The following is a 22,495-nucleotide window of genomic DNA, read 5'->3' as shown; positions in this document are numbered from 1 at the left end:
GATACGCACCAATTAGCTAAACTGCAGGATTGTCTTACAGACATAAAGACATGGATGACCTCTAATTTCCTGCTTTTAAACTCAGATAAAACTGAAGTTATTGTACTTGGCCCCACAAATCTTAGAAGCATGGTGTCTAACCAGATCGTTACTCTGGATGGCATTTCCCTGATCTCTAGTAATACTGTGAGAAATCTTGGAGTTATTTTTGATCAGGATATGTCATTCAAAGCGCATATTAAACAAAAATGTAGGACTGCCTTTTTGCATTTACGCAATATCTCTAAAATCAGAAAGGTCTTGTCTCAGAGTGATGCTGAAAAACTAATTCATGCATTTGTTTCCTCTAGGCTGGACTATTGTAATTCATTATTATCAGGTTGTCCTAAAAGTTCCCTAAAAAGCCTTCAGTTGGTTCAGAATGCTGCAGCTAGAGTACTGACGGGGACTAGCAGGAGAGAGCATATCTCACCCGTGTTGGCCTCCCTTCATTGGCTTCCTGTTAATGCTAGAATAGAATTTAAAATTCTTCTTCTTACTTATAAGGTTTTGAATAATCAGGTCCCATCTTATCTTAGGGACCTCATAGTACCATATTACCCCATTAGAGCGCTTCGCTCTCAGACTGCGGGCTTACTTGTAGTTCCTAGGGTTTGTAAGAGTAGAATGGGAGGCAGAGCCTTCAGCTTTCAGGCTCCTCTCCTGTGGAACCAGCTCCCAATTCAGATCAGGGAGACAGATACCCTCTCTACTTTTAAGATTAGGCTTAAAACTTTCCTTTTCGCTAAGGCTTATAGTTAGGGCTGGATCGGGTGACCCTGGACCATCCCTTGGTTATGTTGCTTTAGACGTAGACTGTGTTTCATAATTATTGTATGGCCTTGCCTTGCAATGTGGAGCGCCTTGGGGCAACTGTTTGTTGTGATTTGGCGCTATACAAGAAAAAAGTTGATTGATTGATAAAAGAGAAGCAACACGCTGATCCCACAATACGAGAGCTAATCCATCAACTTGAGACTGGGGAAAAGGTACCGCCCACAGTAAGATTAGAACTGCCAGAGCTCCCACTGTTGCTCAGGGAGTGGTCAAGATTAGAGCTGATGGATGGAATTCTGTACAGGAAAAGGCATGAAAATGAATGAAGACGTTTAATACCAGCTTGTCCTTCCTGAGGAACTACGCCCTTTGGTTCTGAAGTGTCTCCATGATGACATGGGTCACATGGGAATTGAGCGCACGATTGACCTAATCCGCACTAGATTCTACTGGCCAAAAATGGCAGTGGACGTGGAGCAAAAAATAAAAACTTGTGGCCGCTGTGTGCGAAGGAAGGCCTTACCAGAAAGAGCTGCCCCATTGGTAAATATAATGACATCCCGACCGCTAGAACTTTTATGCATGGATTTCTTGAGCCTTGAACCGGATTCCAGTAACACACGTGATATCCTTGTTTTAACTGATCACTTCACTAAATTCGCTGTCGCAATACCTACGCCAAATCAAAAGGCCAAAACTGTTGCAAAATGCTTTTTGGATGGGTTTGTAACTTATTACGGCATTCCAGAACACATACACACCGATCAAGGAAAAGACTTTGAATCAAACCTGATTAAAGAACTCTGTGAGGTTGCAGGAATCCAAAAGAGCAGAACAACATCATACCATCCGAGAGGAAACCCAGTGGAACGTTTCAACCGTACCCTTCTTGCTATGTTAGGAACATTGGAACCAAAGCAGAAATCCAGATGGAAAGAACATGTTAAACCATTGTTCCATGCTTACAATTGCACTAAGAATGAGGTTACAGGATTCAGCCCTTATGAACTTATGTTTGGCAGAACACCACGCTTACCTGTGGACCTTGCTTTCAATCTTCCAGTGCGAGGGAAGTGGACCAAGAACCACTCACAGTACATCAAATCTTTGAAATCCAGGTTGGAAGAAAGTTTTCAAGTTGTCGTGAGAAATGCAACAAAGACAGCTGACCGAAACAAAGCCCGCTTCGACAGTAGAGTAATTCCATCTGCTCTAGATCCAGGGGATCGAGTTCTTGTGAGAAACGTACGATTACGAGGGAAACATAAGCTTTCTGATAAATGGGAACAAGAAGTTTATGTCATGGTCCACAGAGCTGGAGACCTTCCAGTGTACAAAATCAAACCAGAAACTAGTGACGGACCAGCACGTACCCTCCATCGAGACCTTCTGCTCCCCTGTAATTTTCTCAAAGTCAGTGAAGAGGAGCTAAATTCCGATAACTCACCTGTTCGCAGACCTAGAACTCGACAGCAGAGCAAAAATTCAGACTGCCTGACAGACCTTCCTGCGGACAAAGATGAGAGGATGGCTTTTTACAACTCTAGTCCATCTACAGTGCATTTTACAGTGGAGAAACAACATCACACTCCAGTTCCAAGTTCATCTCTTCAAAATAAAGACCAAAATGAACTGTTGCCTGATCCTTCAGCTGAAAAACAAATTGAAGCACCATCTCTAGCCAATATTTTACCATCAGTCATCGAGTCCAGCAGTGAACCCCCTCAGACTGATGTTGAAACCTTGTTAGAAACTGTTGCTAATGACCAACCTGAAAACCAAAATGACTTACCTGAAGAAACACTTACCTTAGATCCTGTTGAACAACCTGACAATGACGTTACTGCAGTTAATCTCAGATGCTCACAGAGAAATAGGAACCCACCTGAAAGACTTCAGTATCCAATCTGCAGTAACCCGTTAATCTCCATTGTCCAAACGATGCTACATAGTTTGTCCAACGCACTTTCAGTCAGTCGTTACTAAAATCTGTTATTTCGCATTCAAGCTTATCATGCACCGGGACGTGCACGATTTTAGGCTGGGAGGGTGTAACCCACATAAACTGTGCATTAAAAAAATAAATAAAACTCTTAATTCCTCTCGTAATGCGTCAGTGAATGCAACACTTTAGTCACGTGATCCCACGTGCATGTGCCCTTCCACCCTCATGACGCTCAGCCAATCGCGTTGCTCGTAGCGCCTGATATAGATGCCTGTTCCCCCTCTCTGACAGACGTGTGGTAGAGGAGGCTTCAGGATGGCTGCATCAAGAAGTTAATATCCGCTGATGCTGGGGTTCGCGCTGTGGGAGCGTTTCCTAAACGGAATTGGCCAGGTGATTTCTGTTGGGAAAAAAACCCCCAACACCCATTTGATGGCGAGCTTAGCCCTGAAAAGTGCCTGAGACCTTACACAACCTCAGTTACTGTATGGTAGGATGCTGATGCAGCCGTTCCTCTCCAAGTTCTGTTCACTCTCTCGGTTCCACTAACTGCCTATGAACTTTATGGACAATATCAACCACTCTCCTGTTGAACTTCATGGACAATTAAACCACATCAATTGTGGGAACTACACATTTATTTTTTTGGAATCTTGAAAGACTGTTCCATTTCCACTCTTGACAAGCAAAAGTTGTATTTTCTGTTGAACAGAGCTGTGTGTGTATTTGTGTTTGGAATATTGGTTTTGACTAGAAAACTGTCTTTTTCCTTGTGGGAACTAGACTGATACTACAACGTCCAAACTTCATTGGAATTGGGGTTGTAGAAGTGTTAATCTACACCACTACAATGGAACAATCAAAATATTCATGTAGTGTCGACTTTCAACTTTAATTCAAGTGGTTTAACAAAAATGAACTATTTAGGAATTACAGCCATTTTAATACACAGTTCATTTGCAGATGCCATAAATAACAGCACAAACTAAATATGATGAATATTTTCAGACGATACAGTTTTATTTACATTAATTATTAAAATAGGAACAGTATGATACTGTATGGTAAATCTCTCTGGATTAGGTAGTTTCCAAAAACTGACTCAACCTGTGAGAAGGAGATGAGTGAGGGAAGCCATCAAGGCACCAAGAGAGCTCTGAAAGGGTTATAGACTTCTGTGGTTGCACTTGGAGAAAATGGTGACAGTGAAGCCTTTGCCGGTTGTGCCATCCAAGAAAACACATGAAATCCATGCTTGAGTCTTTTATGTGCCTTCTGAGAAACTGTATTTGAAATTTTACTTAGTTTTACAAATAGACTTTTCTGTGCTATTAATCTATATAATTGGATATGCAACAAAAACAAGCTGCACTGTGTGCATGTTCTCCAATCATGTTATGTGCCGACGCGGGTTGAGGAGCGGACCTGCATCTGACTGAACCCAGCGCTAAATAACCAGAAAGCGGTTCCAAAAACAAAACATTTATTTCCCTTTCTGTGCAATAATTGTGTACAACATAATATATGGTTTGTCTGGCGGAGTGAAGGACGGCGCGCTCTCCAGCGCCCAAAGGGATTGAAGCCCGACGCTTCTGGACTCAAATTCACTGCCAAACACCCCCCAGGTGGACACGACAAACTGACTCTGTGAAGGATAGAAGAGGTGAGGTAAGTCAACAGCTACAACTAATATCCTTCAAAGGCACACACTATCAGCAACACATTCAGGTCTGAATTTAAGCTTTATGTAAATGAGCAGCTTCTCACAACAGGTGGAGGATCATCAGTCCGCACGCCACGGCCGTGAGAAGCGACCTGCACAATTCTCATCAATGTTCAAATATACTGCGTAACAAAATACCAAATTACTGTTAACACTTATTCAGACAACCAATCACCTCTGATGTGTGCTGACAGCACGTGTCCCTCACCCGTCGTCCTTCACAGGCACGATGTGTCAAACCCAGGCGCGGTCCTCAGCGTCTCACAAACGAACGTCACAAGGTCGAGTTCCCGGCAATTCTGCTTGAATCATTCATGGCTTAAATGCAGAACACCATCTCATTATCTACTTCAGCTGAAATTCTTTAAGTCTCCACGTGAGCATCATCCACAGGTGCTGCGAGTCATTAGGCCTGCACATGAACATCCTCCACAAGTGCAGCCAATAATGTTGATGAGGGTGAAGGATTCTTCTGCCAGCACCTTCTCCACAGACAAAAACCAGTTTGCATACCACCTGGAGAGCAAAGAAAAGAAAACAACACAAAAACATCCAGCCAAACCCCCCAACACACAACAAATCATATCCACTGAAAGCTGTAATTCCAGAGTTGTCTGAGTGTCTTGGTGGGTTCTCTCACTCACACCTTTTAGCATAGTCACTCAGAAATTTTAATTTTCTTATGCCTCAATTTATTCAAATATAAAAAATACAAAAAAAAAAATCTAAAATTTACTATATAAATATATAAATATACTTTAAACTCAAAGTGAATGTCATTCTCTAGAACTTGATATAAATTAATTAAAAATATAAAATCCAAGATGATGGGCTGCATAAGTAATGGAAATCTTTGGTATAATACCTGTAAATAATCAGTTTAATTGGCAGTTTTCTTCAGACAAGTCAGGGGATGGATACATGAACATTTCCAAGTTACTGAATATGTCTTGGACTTTATTTACATCAATTATGAAGAAATACATCGATGGTAAATCTGTGTGGAGTAGACAGTTCTCAAAAACTGAGTGATTGTGCAAGGAGAAGAGTGAGGAAAGCCACCAAGACACCCAGACAACCCAGAAGAAGTTATAGGCTTCTCTGGCTGTGATTGGAGAAATTGTGCATAGTGCATGTTTTGCATTTTGTATCTCCAGTTATACAGCTCCATGATGAAGTGGTAGAGAGGAGGATTTTCTTAAAAAGAAGACCTGAAAGTTCAGCTACAATTTGCCAGAAGGTACATCTGAGAGGCAAGCCTAGATTTGATGTTTTAGTGAAAGACTTGTCTGAAGAAAACTGGCAATAAAACCGATTATTTTGCAGGTTTTAGACCAAAGCGTTCCATTACTTATCCAACCCATCATCTTGCCTTTTATATTTTTAATTAATTTATGTCAAGTTGTACAGATTTGCTTTCAGTTTGAGTTTAAGGAAGATCATTTTTGACATTTTGTATTTGAAATGGCATAAACAAATTAAAATGTGTGAAATACCAAGTGTTCCAATACTTTTGGAGGGCACTGTAGTTCGTGTGTGTTTTTTTTTAATGCCCTCTCTCTCTCGCTCTCACACACACACACAGAAAATACGACAGAGTGTAACGGTCCTCGCTGTCCCCCTCCCACCCCCCTCTGCCCCAGCCCCTTTTACCCTGTGCTTACGGTGACAAGTGTAATGGTTTCACTCGTTTCGTGAATGTTGTGCGGTTAAAACTCTGTATTGTGTTCTGTCTTTGTTTTGCTCTATCACTGCAGAGCACAGAAGTAAGTTGAGTCTTCTATGTATCCTCCTCCTACTGTTTCCTCAGCATCCTTCCTCCTCCTCCTCTCTTCACGTCTGCGTTTGACATGCATGGTTTTAAAAAAAAAACATCAGTTACCAGAATAAATAAATAAATATATAAATGCTGGATTGTTTTTGGTTTTTCTTTACTTCAGTGCTCCATTTGCTCCCCCCCCCTCTCCTGCTCCCTCCCTCCCACGTCCCACTGGAATGAAGCAAAAACGAGCATCAACATTTTGCCGCCAGTGTCGGTTGTGGAAGGTTGCTTGGAGAGAACGTGTGAACGAAGCCTCGTGCACAGAATGAGCGTTTAGCTTCGTTGGCCCGGCCACCACTTCATAATCATCCCCAAAGTTGATTAATATAGCTGCACGGCAGACTATATTAACCCTCATCAACACAACTCATCCCGATGGCTTCAACACAAACACATTTCTTAGAACCTGCTGAAGATTAAACTGTGTTGGTGCTTAATTTAGGCTTTTTGTTTCTTTGAATTCAAAAGGAACAAGGTAATAGTATCCTTGTGCATGAAGACATTAACAACTACACCAATCTGACATTTGATCCTCATGATCTTACGTTTATAATGATATGAGTCTGGAATCCACTAAGTCCACCACACCACATTTGTGCCAAACTGGGTTGAAAATCAAATTGTTTGACGTTGACCTTTGGCAAAATGATTCTTTAAAGGCATAGTCCATGGGCCAAGCAGGTTTTTGGTACTACTTATGGAGACGAAATGACCTCAGTGTACCATGGCCTACACAAAAATGTGTGATAACCATCCGGAGTGGTAGCTGTAGCCAGCTTGGGGTCAATGAGGAATTACACAGAGGCCAAAATTTAAAAATGTGCCACTCATGTTAAAAATACCACATAATTTGATCATAATGATTCCAAAAAGGTATAGTTGATTGTGTTGTTTTTACCCTAGAACATCCAGTCACAGATAGTCCAAACTATACCTTTTTGGAATCATGATCAGACAAATAATGTGTAGTTTTTAATATGAGTGGAGCATTTTTATATTTTGACCTCTGTGTAATTCTTCATTCACTTTTAGCTGGCTATAGCTACCACCCTGGGATAGCTATCATACATTTTTTTTTGTAGGCCACTGAGGCTGGATTATAAGTGTCATTTCATCACCTTACTTGGTATCGATTAGGTCAAAACTGATGACTGGCTCATGGACTAATGGTTTTGGGGTAAAGCTTCACTGACATACCACATTTGGTAGAAATCAGCAAAAGGGGCCTGGGAGGAGAAAACCAACAGACAGGCAGACATGACCTTGACCCTAATGATTGACTTGTCAAATTTGACCTCCCCAGGGCAATTACAAAACACACCTCCGTTTGTGTGTCACATTTGGTGCAAATCAGAACGAATAACATTAGTTTTGTCCTTTGACCCATTTGATTTTGGCCAAAGTGATTAATTTGATGTGATCTGGGCAATTCCAGAACTCACCCCATATGTGTGTCGAATTTGAAGCAAATTGGAATGAAAAACCAATTACATTTATCCCAATGACTGACCTTTGGCAAATGTTACCTGCCCTGGTCAGGTCCAGTACTGGTCTCCATATGTGTGTCAAATCCGAGTGAAAACTTTTCTTTTGACCTTTGACTCCAATGGCCTTGACCCACATGATTGACCTTTTATAAATTAGCTGTTGGCTGGGCAATTCCAGAACCCACTAATATACACTACCACTCAAACATTTGACACACTTTTCCCATTTAATTGATTGGGAAAAGTTTGGTGGAATTCATCCAAAGGACCTGGGAAGAGTAGGGCAATAAATAGATGAAGCAACATATTGAACTTCGATTCCAGTGACCTTGACCATTGCCAAAAACAAACCCCTTAAGGTTAAGTCTAGGGTCAACATACTTACACACAGTACATTTGGTGAAAGTGGCCCCAAGCACCTCAGAGGAGGAGTGCAACAAACAAACACACACACACACAAGCAAACATTTCTAAAATTATAGTATGATCTTCGCAGCGATCAAAAACGCAACACACATAGCTCGGGGCTCAGTCGTGATGCGCTTGTAGCTGTTAGCCCCTTTTCAGTGACAGCCATAAGGACTCACACAGCAAACAGACACATATGGGCTGAAGCGTCCTCCCGCAGAGATGGAGCCGCGAGCCAGCGTTCTCACTCGTTGCTGATATTCTGATTTGCACATGAATAAATGCCCTTGTCTGTCGTCCTGTCTCATAATTTGCCAAAGAGGGAAATTCTTTCTCTCGCACATCCAGATGATGGCCGTGTGATGCTGTTGCAAATAAAGACACATAATTCAGCACGGCGTTAACAGTTCTTATGGTGCTGTAATGGATTTGATTACAGATAAGGAGGCACAGTGTTGAAGGCATTCACAATACATGTCTAAAGTATCATCGCGCACGCTGTATGCATTGCTGTATGTGCAGTAGACACTTTATTTCATCCACTCTCTGCAGCATCCACACAGCAACATACAAAAAAATGAAAAAAAAAGGGCTCACATTTCATCATGCACAAAGTCACTGCACGCTTCCAGAATGACCCATGTGCAAACACGAAGTGGTTCCACTGAGCTGTGTGTAGCATCACACAGGGCATGTCATCTTTTTCCTTTTTTAAATGTCTTCTTATGGTTGAGAAGATTGCTAATGTTTTCATTTCAAATACAAATAATTTATTGTTTGGAAGCATATTGCATTCTTGCTGGCAAAAGAAACATGTTTTATCATAAACATATTGGGATTCCCTTGTTGTTTTTATTAGAAATATCAGGGTTGCAAAGGGGCAGAAATTTCCAGTAAATTTCCAGAAACCTTCTGTGGGAAGTTAAAACCATGAATTTGGGAACTTTTGACAGTTTTTTAAAACAATTTGCAACATTCTAACTAGGAAACTTTAAATGGGAAAAGATTATAGGGGAAGTCATGGAAATTTGAAGAAATAAATGGGAATTAACTGGAAATTTTGAGTAATTTATGCAATCATATACCACCGTAAATATAAACATTTTATTTTGTCAGAAGTAAACATGGATGTAAACATTTGTAATACAAATTTTAAAAATATGCAAGTAGAACTTTGATTCTTTTATTTCATATTAGATATATTCCCTATAATCCCCCCACCCCACCCCCAAAAGTCCCATTTAAAATATAAGGTGTAATCCTTATTCTCAGATGCAGTGGTGTCACTTAAATTGTCCTGCTGTAGTGTGCAAAATTCTAAAAATTATCTGTGCATGTGATGTAGAAATCCCCAGCCCAAGGTATAAATTCAATACAATTTGCATGAAATATCATTGGCTTAAACAAGATTATGTTGCAAGAAGTTTGTTTTTTAACTACATATAATCTCCCTGTCACAGGCTAATTTCCAGTTTATTTCCATTAATCCAAACATATTCCAATTAGTTTATTCCCATTAGTTCTAATGGAAGGTTTTCAAGTTTGAAAATTCCCACGATTTTGCAACCCTATGAAATAGTGACTGCTTAATCCTATTAGAAAACTGTCTTTTTGTGTTATAACAAGATCATCAGTTAGGGCCCCTTCACACACAGTACAAATAAGTACAACTCAGGGTGATTCACTGCGAAACAGTTCATATGAGTGAACCATGAAAACATTGAACCGGCAGGCAGGCTTGAAAGACACTGTCGCGTGCACGAACTGTCGCAGTGGGATCGTGCACGCGACAGTGTTTTTCGAGCAGGAACACAGTGTGAGCAGCTGCACCACATCACGCCACTGATGTGGAGAACAATAAAATAAAAACCAGCTGTATAATTAGTGAATATCACTGGGTTGATATAAATAATACATAAAAGGGGACACAATACAGAACCCCGCGGTTAAATAACCCTGGTTAAAAAAATAAATAAATAAAAAATAATGTCACTCACAGGATTTGAACCTATAATCTCTGATTACCAGACAGAAACTTTACCACTGCACTATCATTGGCCTGTAATGAGTGCGGAAAAATGCCTGAATTCAACAAAGACATGGACGAGGTGCGCTGTGTCCAGCCGCTGCAGCCCGGCGCAAAGGCGAAAGATGTTTTATGTATTTCCACGTGAGGACAGCAGGCAGAGACACGTGCCTCACAGAGGAATGTTGTCCGTTCAGCGCCCAGACCAATGTGTCACTCTGTGTGTTATGTGGTCATTCATTTTCATTATTTGTTATGTAACTGTACGTAGGGATTGTTGTAATTATTTATATAACTGTCCTCGCGTGGTTTCTGTGTTTGTAATGTGTGCACTGAGCCATCATCCAGCTGTCAGTGTGCTGTGATCAGCTGACAGGCCCCTCCCCGTGCTGTGTGCGATCAGACCTAGCTGTCTAGCCCCCATGTGATCAGATCTCTACAGGCATAAGCATTTTATGCAAGTGTGCCCCCCCGGCACACCAGATGTGTTGGAGGGGCGTGACACATGCACACACGTGCGAGACACATGGACCACATGTGTGGCTTTTTGCAACTTAGGCAAATTTCACATCCAGCTCGACAGTGATTGTCTGCTGACTGTTTTCGTGGTGATAGTGTGAATGGCCACACATTTTCTAAGTACCAAATGAGCGGTGTTAGATGTTCATGTGTGTCAGCTGGAATTTGGCCGACACCTGCCGTGTGAGGGCTCTCGATGGACTCTCACAGCACACACACTGTCTTTCAGCCATTGGTGTGCGCAAATAGTTGTAGCAACAGGTGTACGAGGCATTGGAAGCAGTTATGATTTTACGTTTTGCATACGATTCTTGCATCATGCGCACTTCATGTGCAATTCAACCAAATTTGCACTGTGTGTGAAGGGGCCCTTAGTGTCAACATTAATGCTCATTGCAGTGAATTAGACCTCAAGGTTACCGTTGCAGTATATTGCTGCTATGTTTGGGGAAAAAGATCTTGTTGTAATGAGAAAAAGACCAATTAAAAAAAAAAAGGCCATGATAAAACATGACAAATACAGTCTTGAGCATAGTATGCTTCTGTACTTTTGCATGTTTTGGTTTTGCATTGACCAAGACAAGGAATGCTTTGGTTTATATACAGTATATGCTCATATATATATATTTTATATATGTATGTATAATCCATATGGAGTATTTACTGTGCATGCAGATTGCTGTCTCTCCGTGCTGTGTAATCAGTGAGAGAGCACACCTAATACAATAAATGTGTTGCTTTCCCATCTTCTCCTCCTCTCTTCTTATTGGTCCTTCCTGCTTCTTCACAACCCCAAACAACTTGTCTCTCTGTCCCACTCCTACAAACCCCCCTCATTTCATGTCCTATAATATCTCTCTACACTTCCCTTTTCCATCCTCTGTACTTTCTCTTTTACCCTCTTCATCCTGTCATCCCTCTGCTTCCTCCAGACTGCGTAGTGTGAAGATGGAGCAGAGAAAACTCAATGATCAGGCCAACACCTTGGTGGACCTGGCAAAGGTAAGCCCAGAATCCTTTAACAAGTATGATCAGTTAATTATATGCAAAAGATGAGCAAATACAAGTGAAATGCAAAGGTCATGAATCAAGCTTTGGGTTTTGTCTCAGATGATCTGTTGGGAAAGTGTAGTGACATGGACCCACAACAGGGGGCGTAAATGAACGGACAATGGAAGAAGTCAAATTATAACACTTTACTGGTGTGAATGTCACAACCAAACACAGCAGAATCAGAATGTGCAACAGTCAATTAATAAAGGTGTCGTGTGGGCAGGCTCGACGATAGGAGACGCCCGTCAGGAAACGAACCGGAACCACACGATTTCCACCGCCACCTGAACCCAAGGAATACTGGAGCCGCCAAGTCCCGGAGTCCCCAGGTGGCCACCTCTCCGGCGTGTCGGATCTGGTACTGCTGGCAGAAAGCAAAAGACAGTCAAAGGGTGGGTGTGTGAACACCCAGTAACAATGGTGGGAATGCCACCTCCACCTCTCACTCAACACGTTGCAGTGGTCTCAGAGGAAAAGGAGCGCCGTCATGCACAGCCTCCACCAAAACGACCGGTTCTCCTGCAAACACTCACAATCACAGATTTATAAATCTCAAAAAAAGGCTGAGAGTAGTACCTCCAAATGAAGATGATATCTCGGCAGTTTGGTGGAGGTGTCTTCCTGCTTTTATACCAGATGTATGGATTAGTGACAGCTGTCACAGATGATGGGTGACAGCTGTCACCACGGCTTGTTCCTGAGGCGGCAGCGCCCTCTCGTGCCTGAAGCCCGCACTTCAGGCAGGGCGCCTTCTGGTGGTGGGCCAGCAGTACCTCCTCTTCTGGCGGCCCACACAACATGATCAAACTATTTAAAAAGTATTTCAAACTAAAACGAGGGTTGTTGTGGAGGATTGTAACGAGCGTGAGCTAGATGGATTTTTACATTTCCTGGAGCATTCTCAAGATGGAAATTTCTGTGTGGTGTTCCTCAAGGCACTATGTAGGGATACCTTTTATTTTTTGCATGGCATTCAAGATACTTGCACCACTTCTTAATATGCTGATAATTAAAAATAAAGATTGAAAGTAAATACCTTTTTATGTGTCAGTTATGCTGTTGCATGGATTCATGCAACTACAGTACTGACTAGAGACAAAATAAAGGAGGTCCTCAAGAATTTTTAAGCAAATGACACAGAAATGTGGTGATGTATGCATGTAGCTATGCCATTTTTGTTTGGAGTTCTTGACAAAAGTTGATTTTATTCTTAAAAATCGCCAATTTGCTCTCACTCAGAGTCATTAAATACTAACTGTCAGACTCCATGGCATCAGGATGGCCGGTAACTCCTTTGCATTGGCCTTATGAGATCCCTATTTCTCTCATGAAGGAGTTATAAAATTACTGATTTATTTTGGAAATTGGAACACATCACTTCTCTCTCAATGAATTAAGCTAACCCCTTGCAAGAAAAGGTATTTTAAAACCAACGTTCATGAATCACTTACTGTTTAAAATGACAACGATGGTTGTCAAGATAATTATATAAAAAAAAATACAGCAAAAATATGTGAATACCTTTACAGAACAACCTATACACTTTACCCTATTATGCGGTTGTTATTTACAAAAATATATAATTCAATAAATATATTCAATGAGATTTTGGTGTTCCCATTTTGGGTAACCACAGACAGTTTGGCTTAGGACCCACATGTTGACCTGGTTTTTCTAATAAAACTCTGGCAGCCTTGAATGTGGGATATTTTGCTTGGGAGATGAGGACAATTACTGTTTGTTAATCTCGTTATTTACAAAAAATATATAATTCAATAAATAAATCATAAATCAAAATAAGAAGCTACATTTTTAAACTGTAAATCCAATATCTTTTTTCTAAATGAACATTATTATGTTGTTGTTAAACTAATTATTTCTGATGAATTGAAAGGCAGTTGTTAGTTATTGTACATTCAATGAGATTTTGGTGTTCCCATTTTTGGCCACCACAGGCGGTTTGGCTTAGGACCCACATGTTGATCTGGTTATTCTAATAAAACTCTGGCAGCCTTAAACATGGGATATTTTGCTTGGGAGATGAGGACAATTACTGTTTGTTAATCTCTTGTTATTTACAAAAAATATATAATTCAATAAATAAATCATAAATCAAAATAAGAAGCTACATTTTTAAACTGTAAATCCAATATCTTTTTTTTTCTAAATGAACATTATTATGTTGTTGTTAAACTAATTATTTCTGATGAATTGAAAGGCAGTTGTTAGTTATTGTACATTCAATTAGATTTTGGTGTTCCCATTTTGGGCCACCACAGGCAGTTTGTCTTAGGACCCACATGTTGATCTGGTTATTCTAATAAAACTCTGGCAGCCTTGAACGTGGGATATTTCGCTTAGGAGATGAGGACAATTACTGTTTGTGCACTGTGCTGCCACAAAATAGGAACTCTGAAAATTTAAAGAATTGTATATATTTCCATATTAACATATTTTTTTATTGTATTTGTACAAAGTATGTCAATATGAGTAGTTCTAAAAAAAAATTAACAATTGACTAGGCCAGTGATTTTCAACCTTTTTTGAGCTGCGGCACCCTTTTTATATTTACAAAATCCTGCGGCACACCACCAACCAAAATAATATTATAATGCTATTACCTCTGGTTTTGCGCAAAACCCAAATATCATTATTATTATTATTATTAATAGAAAATCAATACAGAAAACACCGCATTTCGAAAATCCTCAAGCATTTTGCGCTCTGATCTCACGTAGGGCTGTCACGATTAGGAATTTCTGGAGACGATTGTCAGACAAATAATTGCGATTAACGAATATATTGTCTATTTTTTTTTCTTTTTTCCCCTTCTTTATATTCTACTATTGTACTATAATTACACAACTCTGGAAGAACGTTTGGCTTCTGTGAGTGGAGAAACTGGGAATGGTGCAACATTTTTATTTTTATCTTCATTTTACATACAGTCCCAATTTTTTCTGAATTGTGGTTGTTTCTGTTGCATTTCTGAAATTGTTTCTCCTTATCAGTCACGTTTTGTGCTTAAACACTGCATTAAGCTCAAGATTGAACATTTAAATACCTTTGGAAAATAACAGCTGTTAAAGTTCGGAGTTCTCACCTGCTTTTTGTGATCTGTGCATCTGAGCATTTTTTTTTTTGTGGCTCAGTTCATTCATATATTCTCATTTTTTAAATATGTTTTTAAAGATATTTGACCATTTATTTCATCTCATGATCTCATAAATTCAGCATACGACACGCACATGGTGTGAACAGGACGGTAACGGCAGAATCACACCTTTAGAGAAAGTTCAGAGAGAAGTAAAGGCAGCTTCATGTTTCCGTTTTGTTAACGTTCACTCGGGTTAAAATCCTCTCTCTGCTCCGCGCTCGCTGCGCACTGAACCTGCATTCAGGAATCTCCCTCACCCACCCCCTCCCTCGCAGTCTGCAGCCTGTTAACTCCGCGCGCGCACACACAGGCACAGACACACACACCGACAGCTCCACATTTTAGACGGCTTTTGAAGGAGACGGCACTGTTTTAATCGGCCGTCAGCCTCCTTGTTATTGTCCCGCCTTAAGACGAGAGTGAGGCTGCAGCACGTTTGACGTCAGATTCTGTCGTTTTATGCTTTGTGGATAAAATAAATAATTCACGGTAATCGCGAATATGAAAAATAATCGCGAATATGAAAAATACCCACGGCACCCCTGACGATCGATCACGGCACCCCGGTTGAGAATCACTGGACTAGGCTATATATTAACAGGATAAAATGGATTTTGCAGTTCACTACATTTTCGGACTATCTGGAAGAACAGTGGTGGAAGCAGTTTGTGCACTTTCTTCCCAAACAGAGTATCCCCTCTTCAAGGCCCCATTCTCCCTGTATACAATTTTGCAAATTACAATGGATTTATACTGTAAATGTGACAGTATTTTTCTGGTATTTTATTTATTTATTTATTTATTTATTTATCATAGACTTGTTCTGTTAATCACAAATGCATGTTTTCACAGTTTTCAACCTGATACAAGTACACACTCTCTGGGGGCTTAGTGGACTTGTAACATGTGCATCATACGATCTGCCATCCAATACGTGTCTTTAATGTTTTGGTTTACTGAGCTTGTCACACCAGCAGGGGATTCATCAGAAAACGAAAACTTATTATTCCTTTATATATTCTGGATTCAGGGAAGTGACATGGCTGACAGTGTGGGAATATATACAGTGCATTGTGTGGTGTGCATGACTGTACATTGCACATTAGGCAGAATGACCTTGTGTGAATAAAACACATCTAGTCCTCTGGTCACTTCCAGGTCCCCATTAGTATGTCCAGACCCCCACCATCATCCATTTCCCCATTGCTGAAAACTCTGTTCCACAAATTACTTTTATTAATATATCTGAAAAATTAGCACAATGTGAGTACTTCGAAGTAAGACCAAGCTCTCTCAGCTAATCATCTCAACAGTGAGTGTAGAAAGGTTTTACATATACATCTAAAGGGTCTACATGGCAAAGCAACTGGGTTATTTAGCTGTGCCTAGGTCACAGAGAGGACTACCTGCTGTCAATGGAAAAACACTTCAAAACCTTGATGAAATTGAACATACAACAATAAACAGCATCCTGCCAGAGAAAGTGGAGGCAGTCACGCCTCAGTAAGCTGCTGCATGTCAGCTGACAGAGAGGAGCGGAGACGGGTTACAAAGGGATGCCTGCAGACTCATTTGATGTGGATGACATTTGCACTTCAACGTGTATTTTTAAAGGTTTGAAGGCCGCCTCCTTTAATGTGTGTTCACTTACCTTTGCTCTGCCCAGTGGTCAGATCTTTCTGCTTGCAACCTGCAGTGGTTCAAAGGCTCTGTGTCTCTTTGGAGGCCCTATAGAGGAGTAACTCTTCAACCACATAATGTAGGACTAGCTGTTGACACTACGTGTTCCTGATAGATGTCACAGTCATAATTTACATCACAGTCCTCATTTTGTTGGGGCGTATGCAAAACACAGCAAAGCATTCAAAAAATACACAATAATATTTGCAGCATGTCATTGCCCCAATGCAACTTCATTGACAATGCCACATTTATTTGATACTGTTGGCTCTGACCAGCAGTTTGACTGATCTGAGCTACAGTGATACTGCAGCTTTGCTTCCAAGTCTGAATTACAGAGGCAGGGGTGGTGGCCAAGCGATTAGTGTTCTTGTTTCCAAAATGGAAGGTTCCTTGGCTCAAGGTCACCCCTGCTCATTCTCTATGTAGTGTGGATGTTGTGTGGGCCGCCAGAAGAGGAGGTACTGCTGGCCCACCACCAGAGGGCGCCCTGCCTGAAGTGCGGGCTTCAGGCACGAGAGGGCACTGCCGCCTCACAGGAACAGCCGAGGTGACAGCTGTCACTCATCAACTATGACAGCTGTCACCGATCATCTGCACTTCACCCCAGATAAAAGCAGGATGACGCCTCCACCACGTCGCCGAGATATCGTTCTTCTAAGGAGGTAATATTCTCAGTCATAAACTAAACTGTATCTTAGTCTGAACTCTTTTTGCAGCCTCTTTCCTGTGGAGCCTTGTCCGCTGATTGGTGGTTTGTGAGAGTGCCGACGTCTTCGCCTCTCACTCTTTCCAGATAAATGCTGAAACAGGAGCTGCACGAGTGTGTGATTTGAGGTGGAGGTGGAATTCCCACCGTTGTTACTGGGTGTACACACCCACACTTGACTGTCTTTGCTCTTCGCCAGCAGTACCAGATCCGACACGTGGAGACGGTGGCCACCTGGGGGATTCGGGACCTGGCGGCTCCAGTATCCTTCGGGTTCGGTGGCGGAGGAAATCGTGTGGTTCCGGTTCTTCTTTAGACGGACGTCTCCTATCGTCGAGCCTGCCCACATGACACCTTTATCCATTGACTTTGTATCATTCTATAATCTGCTGTGTATGGTTGTGGCATTCACAACAGTAAAGTGTTCAAATTTGACTCCTTCTATTGTCCGTTCATTTGCGCCCCCTGTTGTGGGTCCGTGTCACTACACTTTCACAACAGTGGAGTTGTGTCAGCAAGAATATTTGGTGTGAAATGTTCCAAATGAGTGTTCAGATTTGCTGTGGCATCCCGGAGTGAAACAAGGGAGAAGCCAACCAGACAGTGGCGGGCACAGATGACCAAAACATTAGCTTTGATAACCGCTAATCCGTTAACTGAAAAGTTAACTTTTATAACAGATTTTAAAAAGTGGAAGCTACAGCTAACCAATAACCGCTAACTTTTAGTATTGACTCCGGTAGACTGTCAGCTATTGACAAGCTGGTTTTGAGTTTAAGCACCACCGATGCTTCTGAGTAGAATCAAAGGCGATCACAAACAAACAATGAGTCAGTGCCCTGTTCACTGCTGTAAGGAAGAGTCATTTACATTCACAGCATACAGTCCGCCAGACGTGGGCAAAAGGCATAAATAGAAAAGCAGGTTTGACTTATGGTTTTATTTTAAAACCAAACTAATTCCGGACGGTTTATTGATATTAACGTTAACTTTGTCATTTTTACAAAGTGAAAATAATACAAATTTCTGAAAGTTTGAGCATTAAAACTCACAGATTCCAAAAGGCATTATGGGAAATTGAGCCTCCTCATCACTGGTTGGTGGGTTGTAAAAAAAAAAACAACACACAAGTTACTGTAACGTGTGTTGATGTTTCCAAATAAATCTGTTTTTGTAAATTTTTTTTTTTTTTGGTGAAGAGAGTGAAGAGAGAGCTGAGTAGGGGGGCAAAGCTCTCGATTTACCCATCGATCTACGTTCCGATCCTCACCTATGGTCATGAAATTTGGCTCATGACCGAAACAACGTGATCGCGGGTGCAAGTGGCCGAGATGAGTTTCCTCCGCAGGGTGGCTGGGTGCTCCCTTAGAGATAGGGTGAGGAGCTCGGTCACTCGGGAGGAGCTTGGAGTCGAGTCGCTGCTCCTCCACGTTGAAAGGAGTCAGTTGAGGTGGCTCGGGCATCTTTTCCGGATGCCCCCTGGACGCCTCGCTGGAGAGGTGTTCCGGGCACATCCCATTGGGAGGAGGCCCCTGGGAAGACCCAGGACACGCTGGAAGGATTACATCTCTCGGTTGGCTTGGGAACGCCTTGGGGTTCCCCCGGAGGAGCTGGAGGAGGTGTGTGTGGATCGGGAGGTCTGGGCGGCTTTGCTTGAGCTGCTGCCCCCGCGACCCGACTCCGGATAAAGCGGAAGAAAATGGATGGATGGATGTTTTTTTTTTCATTTGTGAAAATTCTGTTTAAGTGTGATACAGCGCACCAAATGGCAACTGTATGACAGTTGGATGCTATTTACACTCCCCTCCAGCAGATGGCGGTGTTCTATGCATTTTGGGTCAAAATCCATGCTCAAACATTTCTGTTTATGCCTTTTCCCCACATCAGGGCCACTGTATGCTGTTAATGTAATGTAACTTTTTTTTCTTTGTAGCAGCCAGGTCCCTTCTGCTGGGGTAGGGTTGAGCTCAGCTCCTCACAGCTGAAAAATACAACAGACAGGAACTAACGTGTCATTTTTGGGTTTACAAATGTTTTTGTCCATTTGGCTTCACTTACTACGGCAAAAAAAACCCAAAACGTTAGTAGACTAAAAGTTAGCACCCACCACTGCAAACAGACTTACTTGCAATTATATATATATATATATATATATATATATATATATATATATATATATATATATATATATATATATATATATATATATGCATATATATATATATATATATATATATATATATATATATATATATATATATATATATATATACATACACACATTTTTAAATCTAGCCCGGAAATACTTTTTCCTCTGCTGCCTACAATTGTTGATTGTGGGAATTATTTGATTGTATTAAAGGATTATTAACCAAGCATGAGGTCTGTATGAGAAAATATCAGGCCGAGGTCTGATATTCCCATACAGGCTAAGCAAGCAAGGTAAATAATTTGTTTATTATATAGCTGTCTGGATCGGTGTTTTCACCTTGTTGGTCTACATTTTGCATGTCCACTTCAAGCTCGTTTGCTCCTTCCATTTAAACTCAGTGCAATAAAATTCGCTCGCAGAATGCTCCTCTTCATCACTAATAATTTCTTTGTTCGCTTTTTCTTTTGTTTTATTTTGCTCCGTGAAAATTGTAAGAAAAAAAAGTCGTAGATCTGATACGTGATCTGGACCGACTGTCTGATATGGGAAAATATCAGGCCTGAAATCAGCCAATCAGAGCGTGCATACCGTTGTAGCCATATAATAAATTGTTTTATTTCTGTTTTCTATGTACTTTTATTAAAGTAAGTCCCTTTGGCTGCTCCTTTGTTTGCACTCGGGGTGGCCACAGCAAATCTGAGGTGGATCTGCATGTTGAATTGGCACAAGTTTTACACAGGATACAATTCTTGACACAAATCCACATTACATGGAGAAAGGTGGGAGGGGTAGGGTTTGAACTAGGAACCTTCTGCGCTGAAATCAAGTGCACCATCCACGTGGCCACTGCCCCCTTCTATGTACTTTTATTATTTGTTTCAATTTTAATTATTATTAACTAGTGATAGTCTGTTGTTTTTATTGCATTTTGATCTGTGAAGTACTTTGCCAGTGTTAAAGTGCTAAATAAACAAAATTATTATTATTATTATTATTATGTGTACACAGCTGAATGCACTATGCTGTTTTGACATGCAATTTGGTTTTCAGGTTTGCTGTCTATTGCAGGGTAAAATTAGGCTGGCAGAGCCATTCATTCATTTTCTATACCCTCTTACTCCACTTAAGGGTGATGGGGGTCTGGAGCCTATCTCAGCAGTCTGGCACAGCCATTTATGAAACAAATTTATTCACAAAGTGAATGGGTCTGTTTTGCCAGGCTAAAGTAAATTACACTAAACATATAAAAATCACAAATGTTGGATTGCTGCACAGCATTAAATATGGTGTTATTGTATAGTCTTATATAGAGCTTCCCTCACCCTAATGCATAATATTGTTCCCACTTTTTAATGCAGCCAAGTATGATGGAATGTTCCATTCAGCGATGGAACATTCACCTCATGAAATATTCGTACCATTGAACTCATAAACATTCATTATTTGTTTTATATGACAACTAAAATAGATCCTTGTCATTTGATATTATATTAATTTATAAACAACAGAAAAGGAACTTACATTTTGGTGTGCATCACTGCTGCTTTGACGTGCTTCTTCACTGCAGCGAAAAATCACGTCAGAAATTTGTCCAGATTTTCATCCTAACTTCATCCTCTTCATGCCTCCAGACGGCTTACAGCTTTGTGGATTTTTGTGTGTGTTAGAATAATTAGCACCATCAATTAGTTTATTCAAATCGTCGTCTGTCAGCAAAATAAACGCCGCCTTGTTTAGCTAAATGGCGCCTCCAGTTGTGTGTGCGTGGGCGGGGTTCGCAGCGTGCAATGGTACAAAACATATAGAACCAAATTGCACACTAAATGCAACGCAACACAAATAATCCATGTCATGTGACATACAAAGCACCAATCAAATGACAAGGATCCACTCAGCTGTTATATATAATGCCACATATAGACACACTCAGTCACACTCACGCTCAATTTAAAGTTTCCAGTTCACTGAACCTGCATATCTTTGAAAGTGGGAGGGAACCCATATGAACACAGGGAGAACATGTAAACTCCACACAGAAAGAACCAGGCGGGACACGACCCCAGGACCTTCTTGCTGTGAGGCAACGGTGCTAAACACTTATCCACTGTGCCACTCAAAAACTTTGCAGACAGACAATAATTTTACTTAATTCACGGCTGCATGCTTTAGCGTTTTGTTTCATTATAAGCAGCAGTTGCTGGAGCAAAGAAAAAGATCATTTCAAGGTAATTTCCATCGTGTGTGCTTAGTTTATTTTCTGCAAAACCCAGAGATGCCCAGCAGGTGGCAGTCAGATGACACATCTGTTCATGTCTAATAGGAACAGTGGGTCAACCACCTCTGATTACAAGCAGTAGAAAAATTCACCGTCTTTTTGCATTAGGCCAGACTTTGACCTTCTGACATGACCTTGATCTTTGCCCCTTGAACGTGAAAATTACTGAGCACATCTTTGTGTTAAGGTTCAATAATTTTCAAAATTTCAGAGGGCTTAATTGCCATACAGCACTGTAGTGATTGTATGTATGACTAATTGAATTAAATGAACTCCAAGAGACATTTAAGAATGTGAAATTTTCTTGAATCTTGTTAAAAAAAAAAAAAGTACTGTCAAAGTGATCACCTGTTCTCTACAGGCCATACATTGTTCTTCTGGCTTTTGTTGCTATGAGTTTCTACTTGTGTCTGTATTGTCCACATCATTTTTGGAGAGTTTTGCTTTGATTATTTATAAGAAAAATTGTCATCATAGACATTATGTCTATTGAAGGGTGATACAATTTTGAAACAGTTGACTTTAAGAAATATTCCACAGAAGCGTACTCGCTGCTTTTGTATAGAAAAAGAAAAAAAAGACTGTAAGCGGTGTGAATGCAGTTCCATGTCGGACATTACTTCTATTACTGTGGTACAGTCAGCACCAAGAATAATTTTAATTAATGTGAGTGAGCAAGTTCTTCTCTGGCTGTAAATATGTTGGAAAGATTCAATCTGTGCT

The 22,495-nt window shown here is 40.8% G+C and overlaps 1 protein-coding gene across 1 annotated transcript in view; it reads left to right on the top strand.

Annotated features, from left to right (window-relative positions):
- Positions 1-22,495, top strand: part of LOC117522404 (small conductance calcium-activated potassium channel protein 2-like) — a 41,861-nt gene that overhangs the window by 491 nt on the left and 18,875 nt on the right. The window contains exons 2-3 of the mRNA XM_034183797.1: positions 6,242-6,250; positions 11,679-11,748. Of these exons, the coding sequence (XP_034039688.1) occupies positions 11,695-11,748 (54 nt within the window). The 5' untranslated portion in view covers positions 6,242-6,250; positions 11,679-11,694. The remainder of the gene's footprint in view (positions 1-6,241; positions 6,251-11,678; positions 11,749-22,495) is intronic.

Source organism: Thalassophryne amazonica, chromosome 12 (assembly GCF_902500255.1).
Source record: "Thalassophryne amazonica chromosome 12, fThaAma1.1, whole genome shotgun sequence".
NCBI lineage: Eukaryota > Metazoa > Chordata > Actinopteri > Batrachoidiformes > Batrachoididae > Thalassophryne > Thalassophryne amazonica.
Note: the sequence above shows the minus strand (reverse complement) of the source record. Positions and strands in the feature narration are given on the sequence as shown.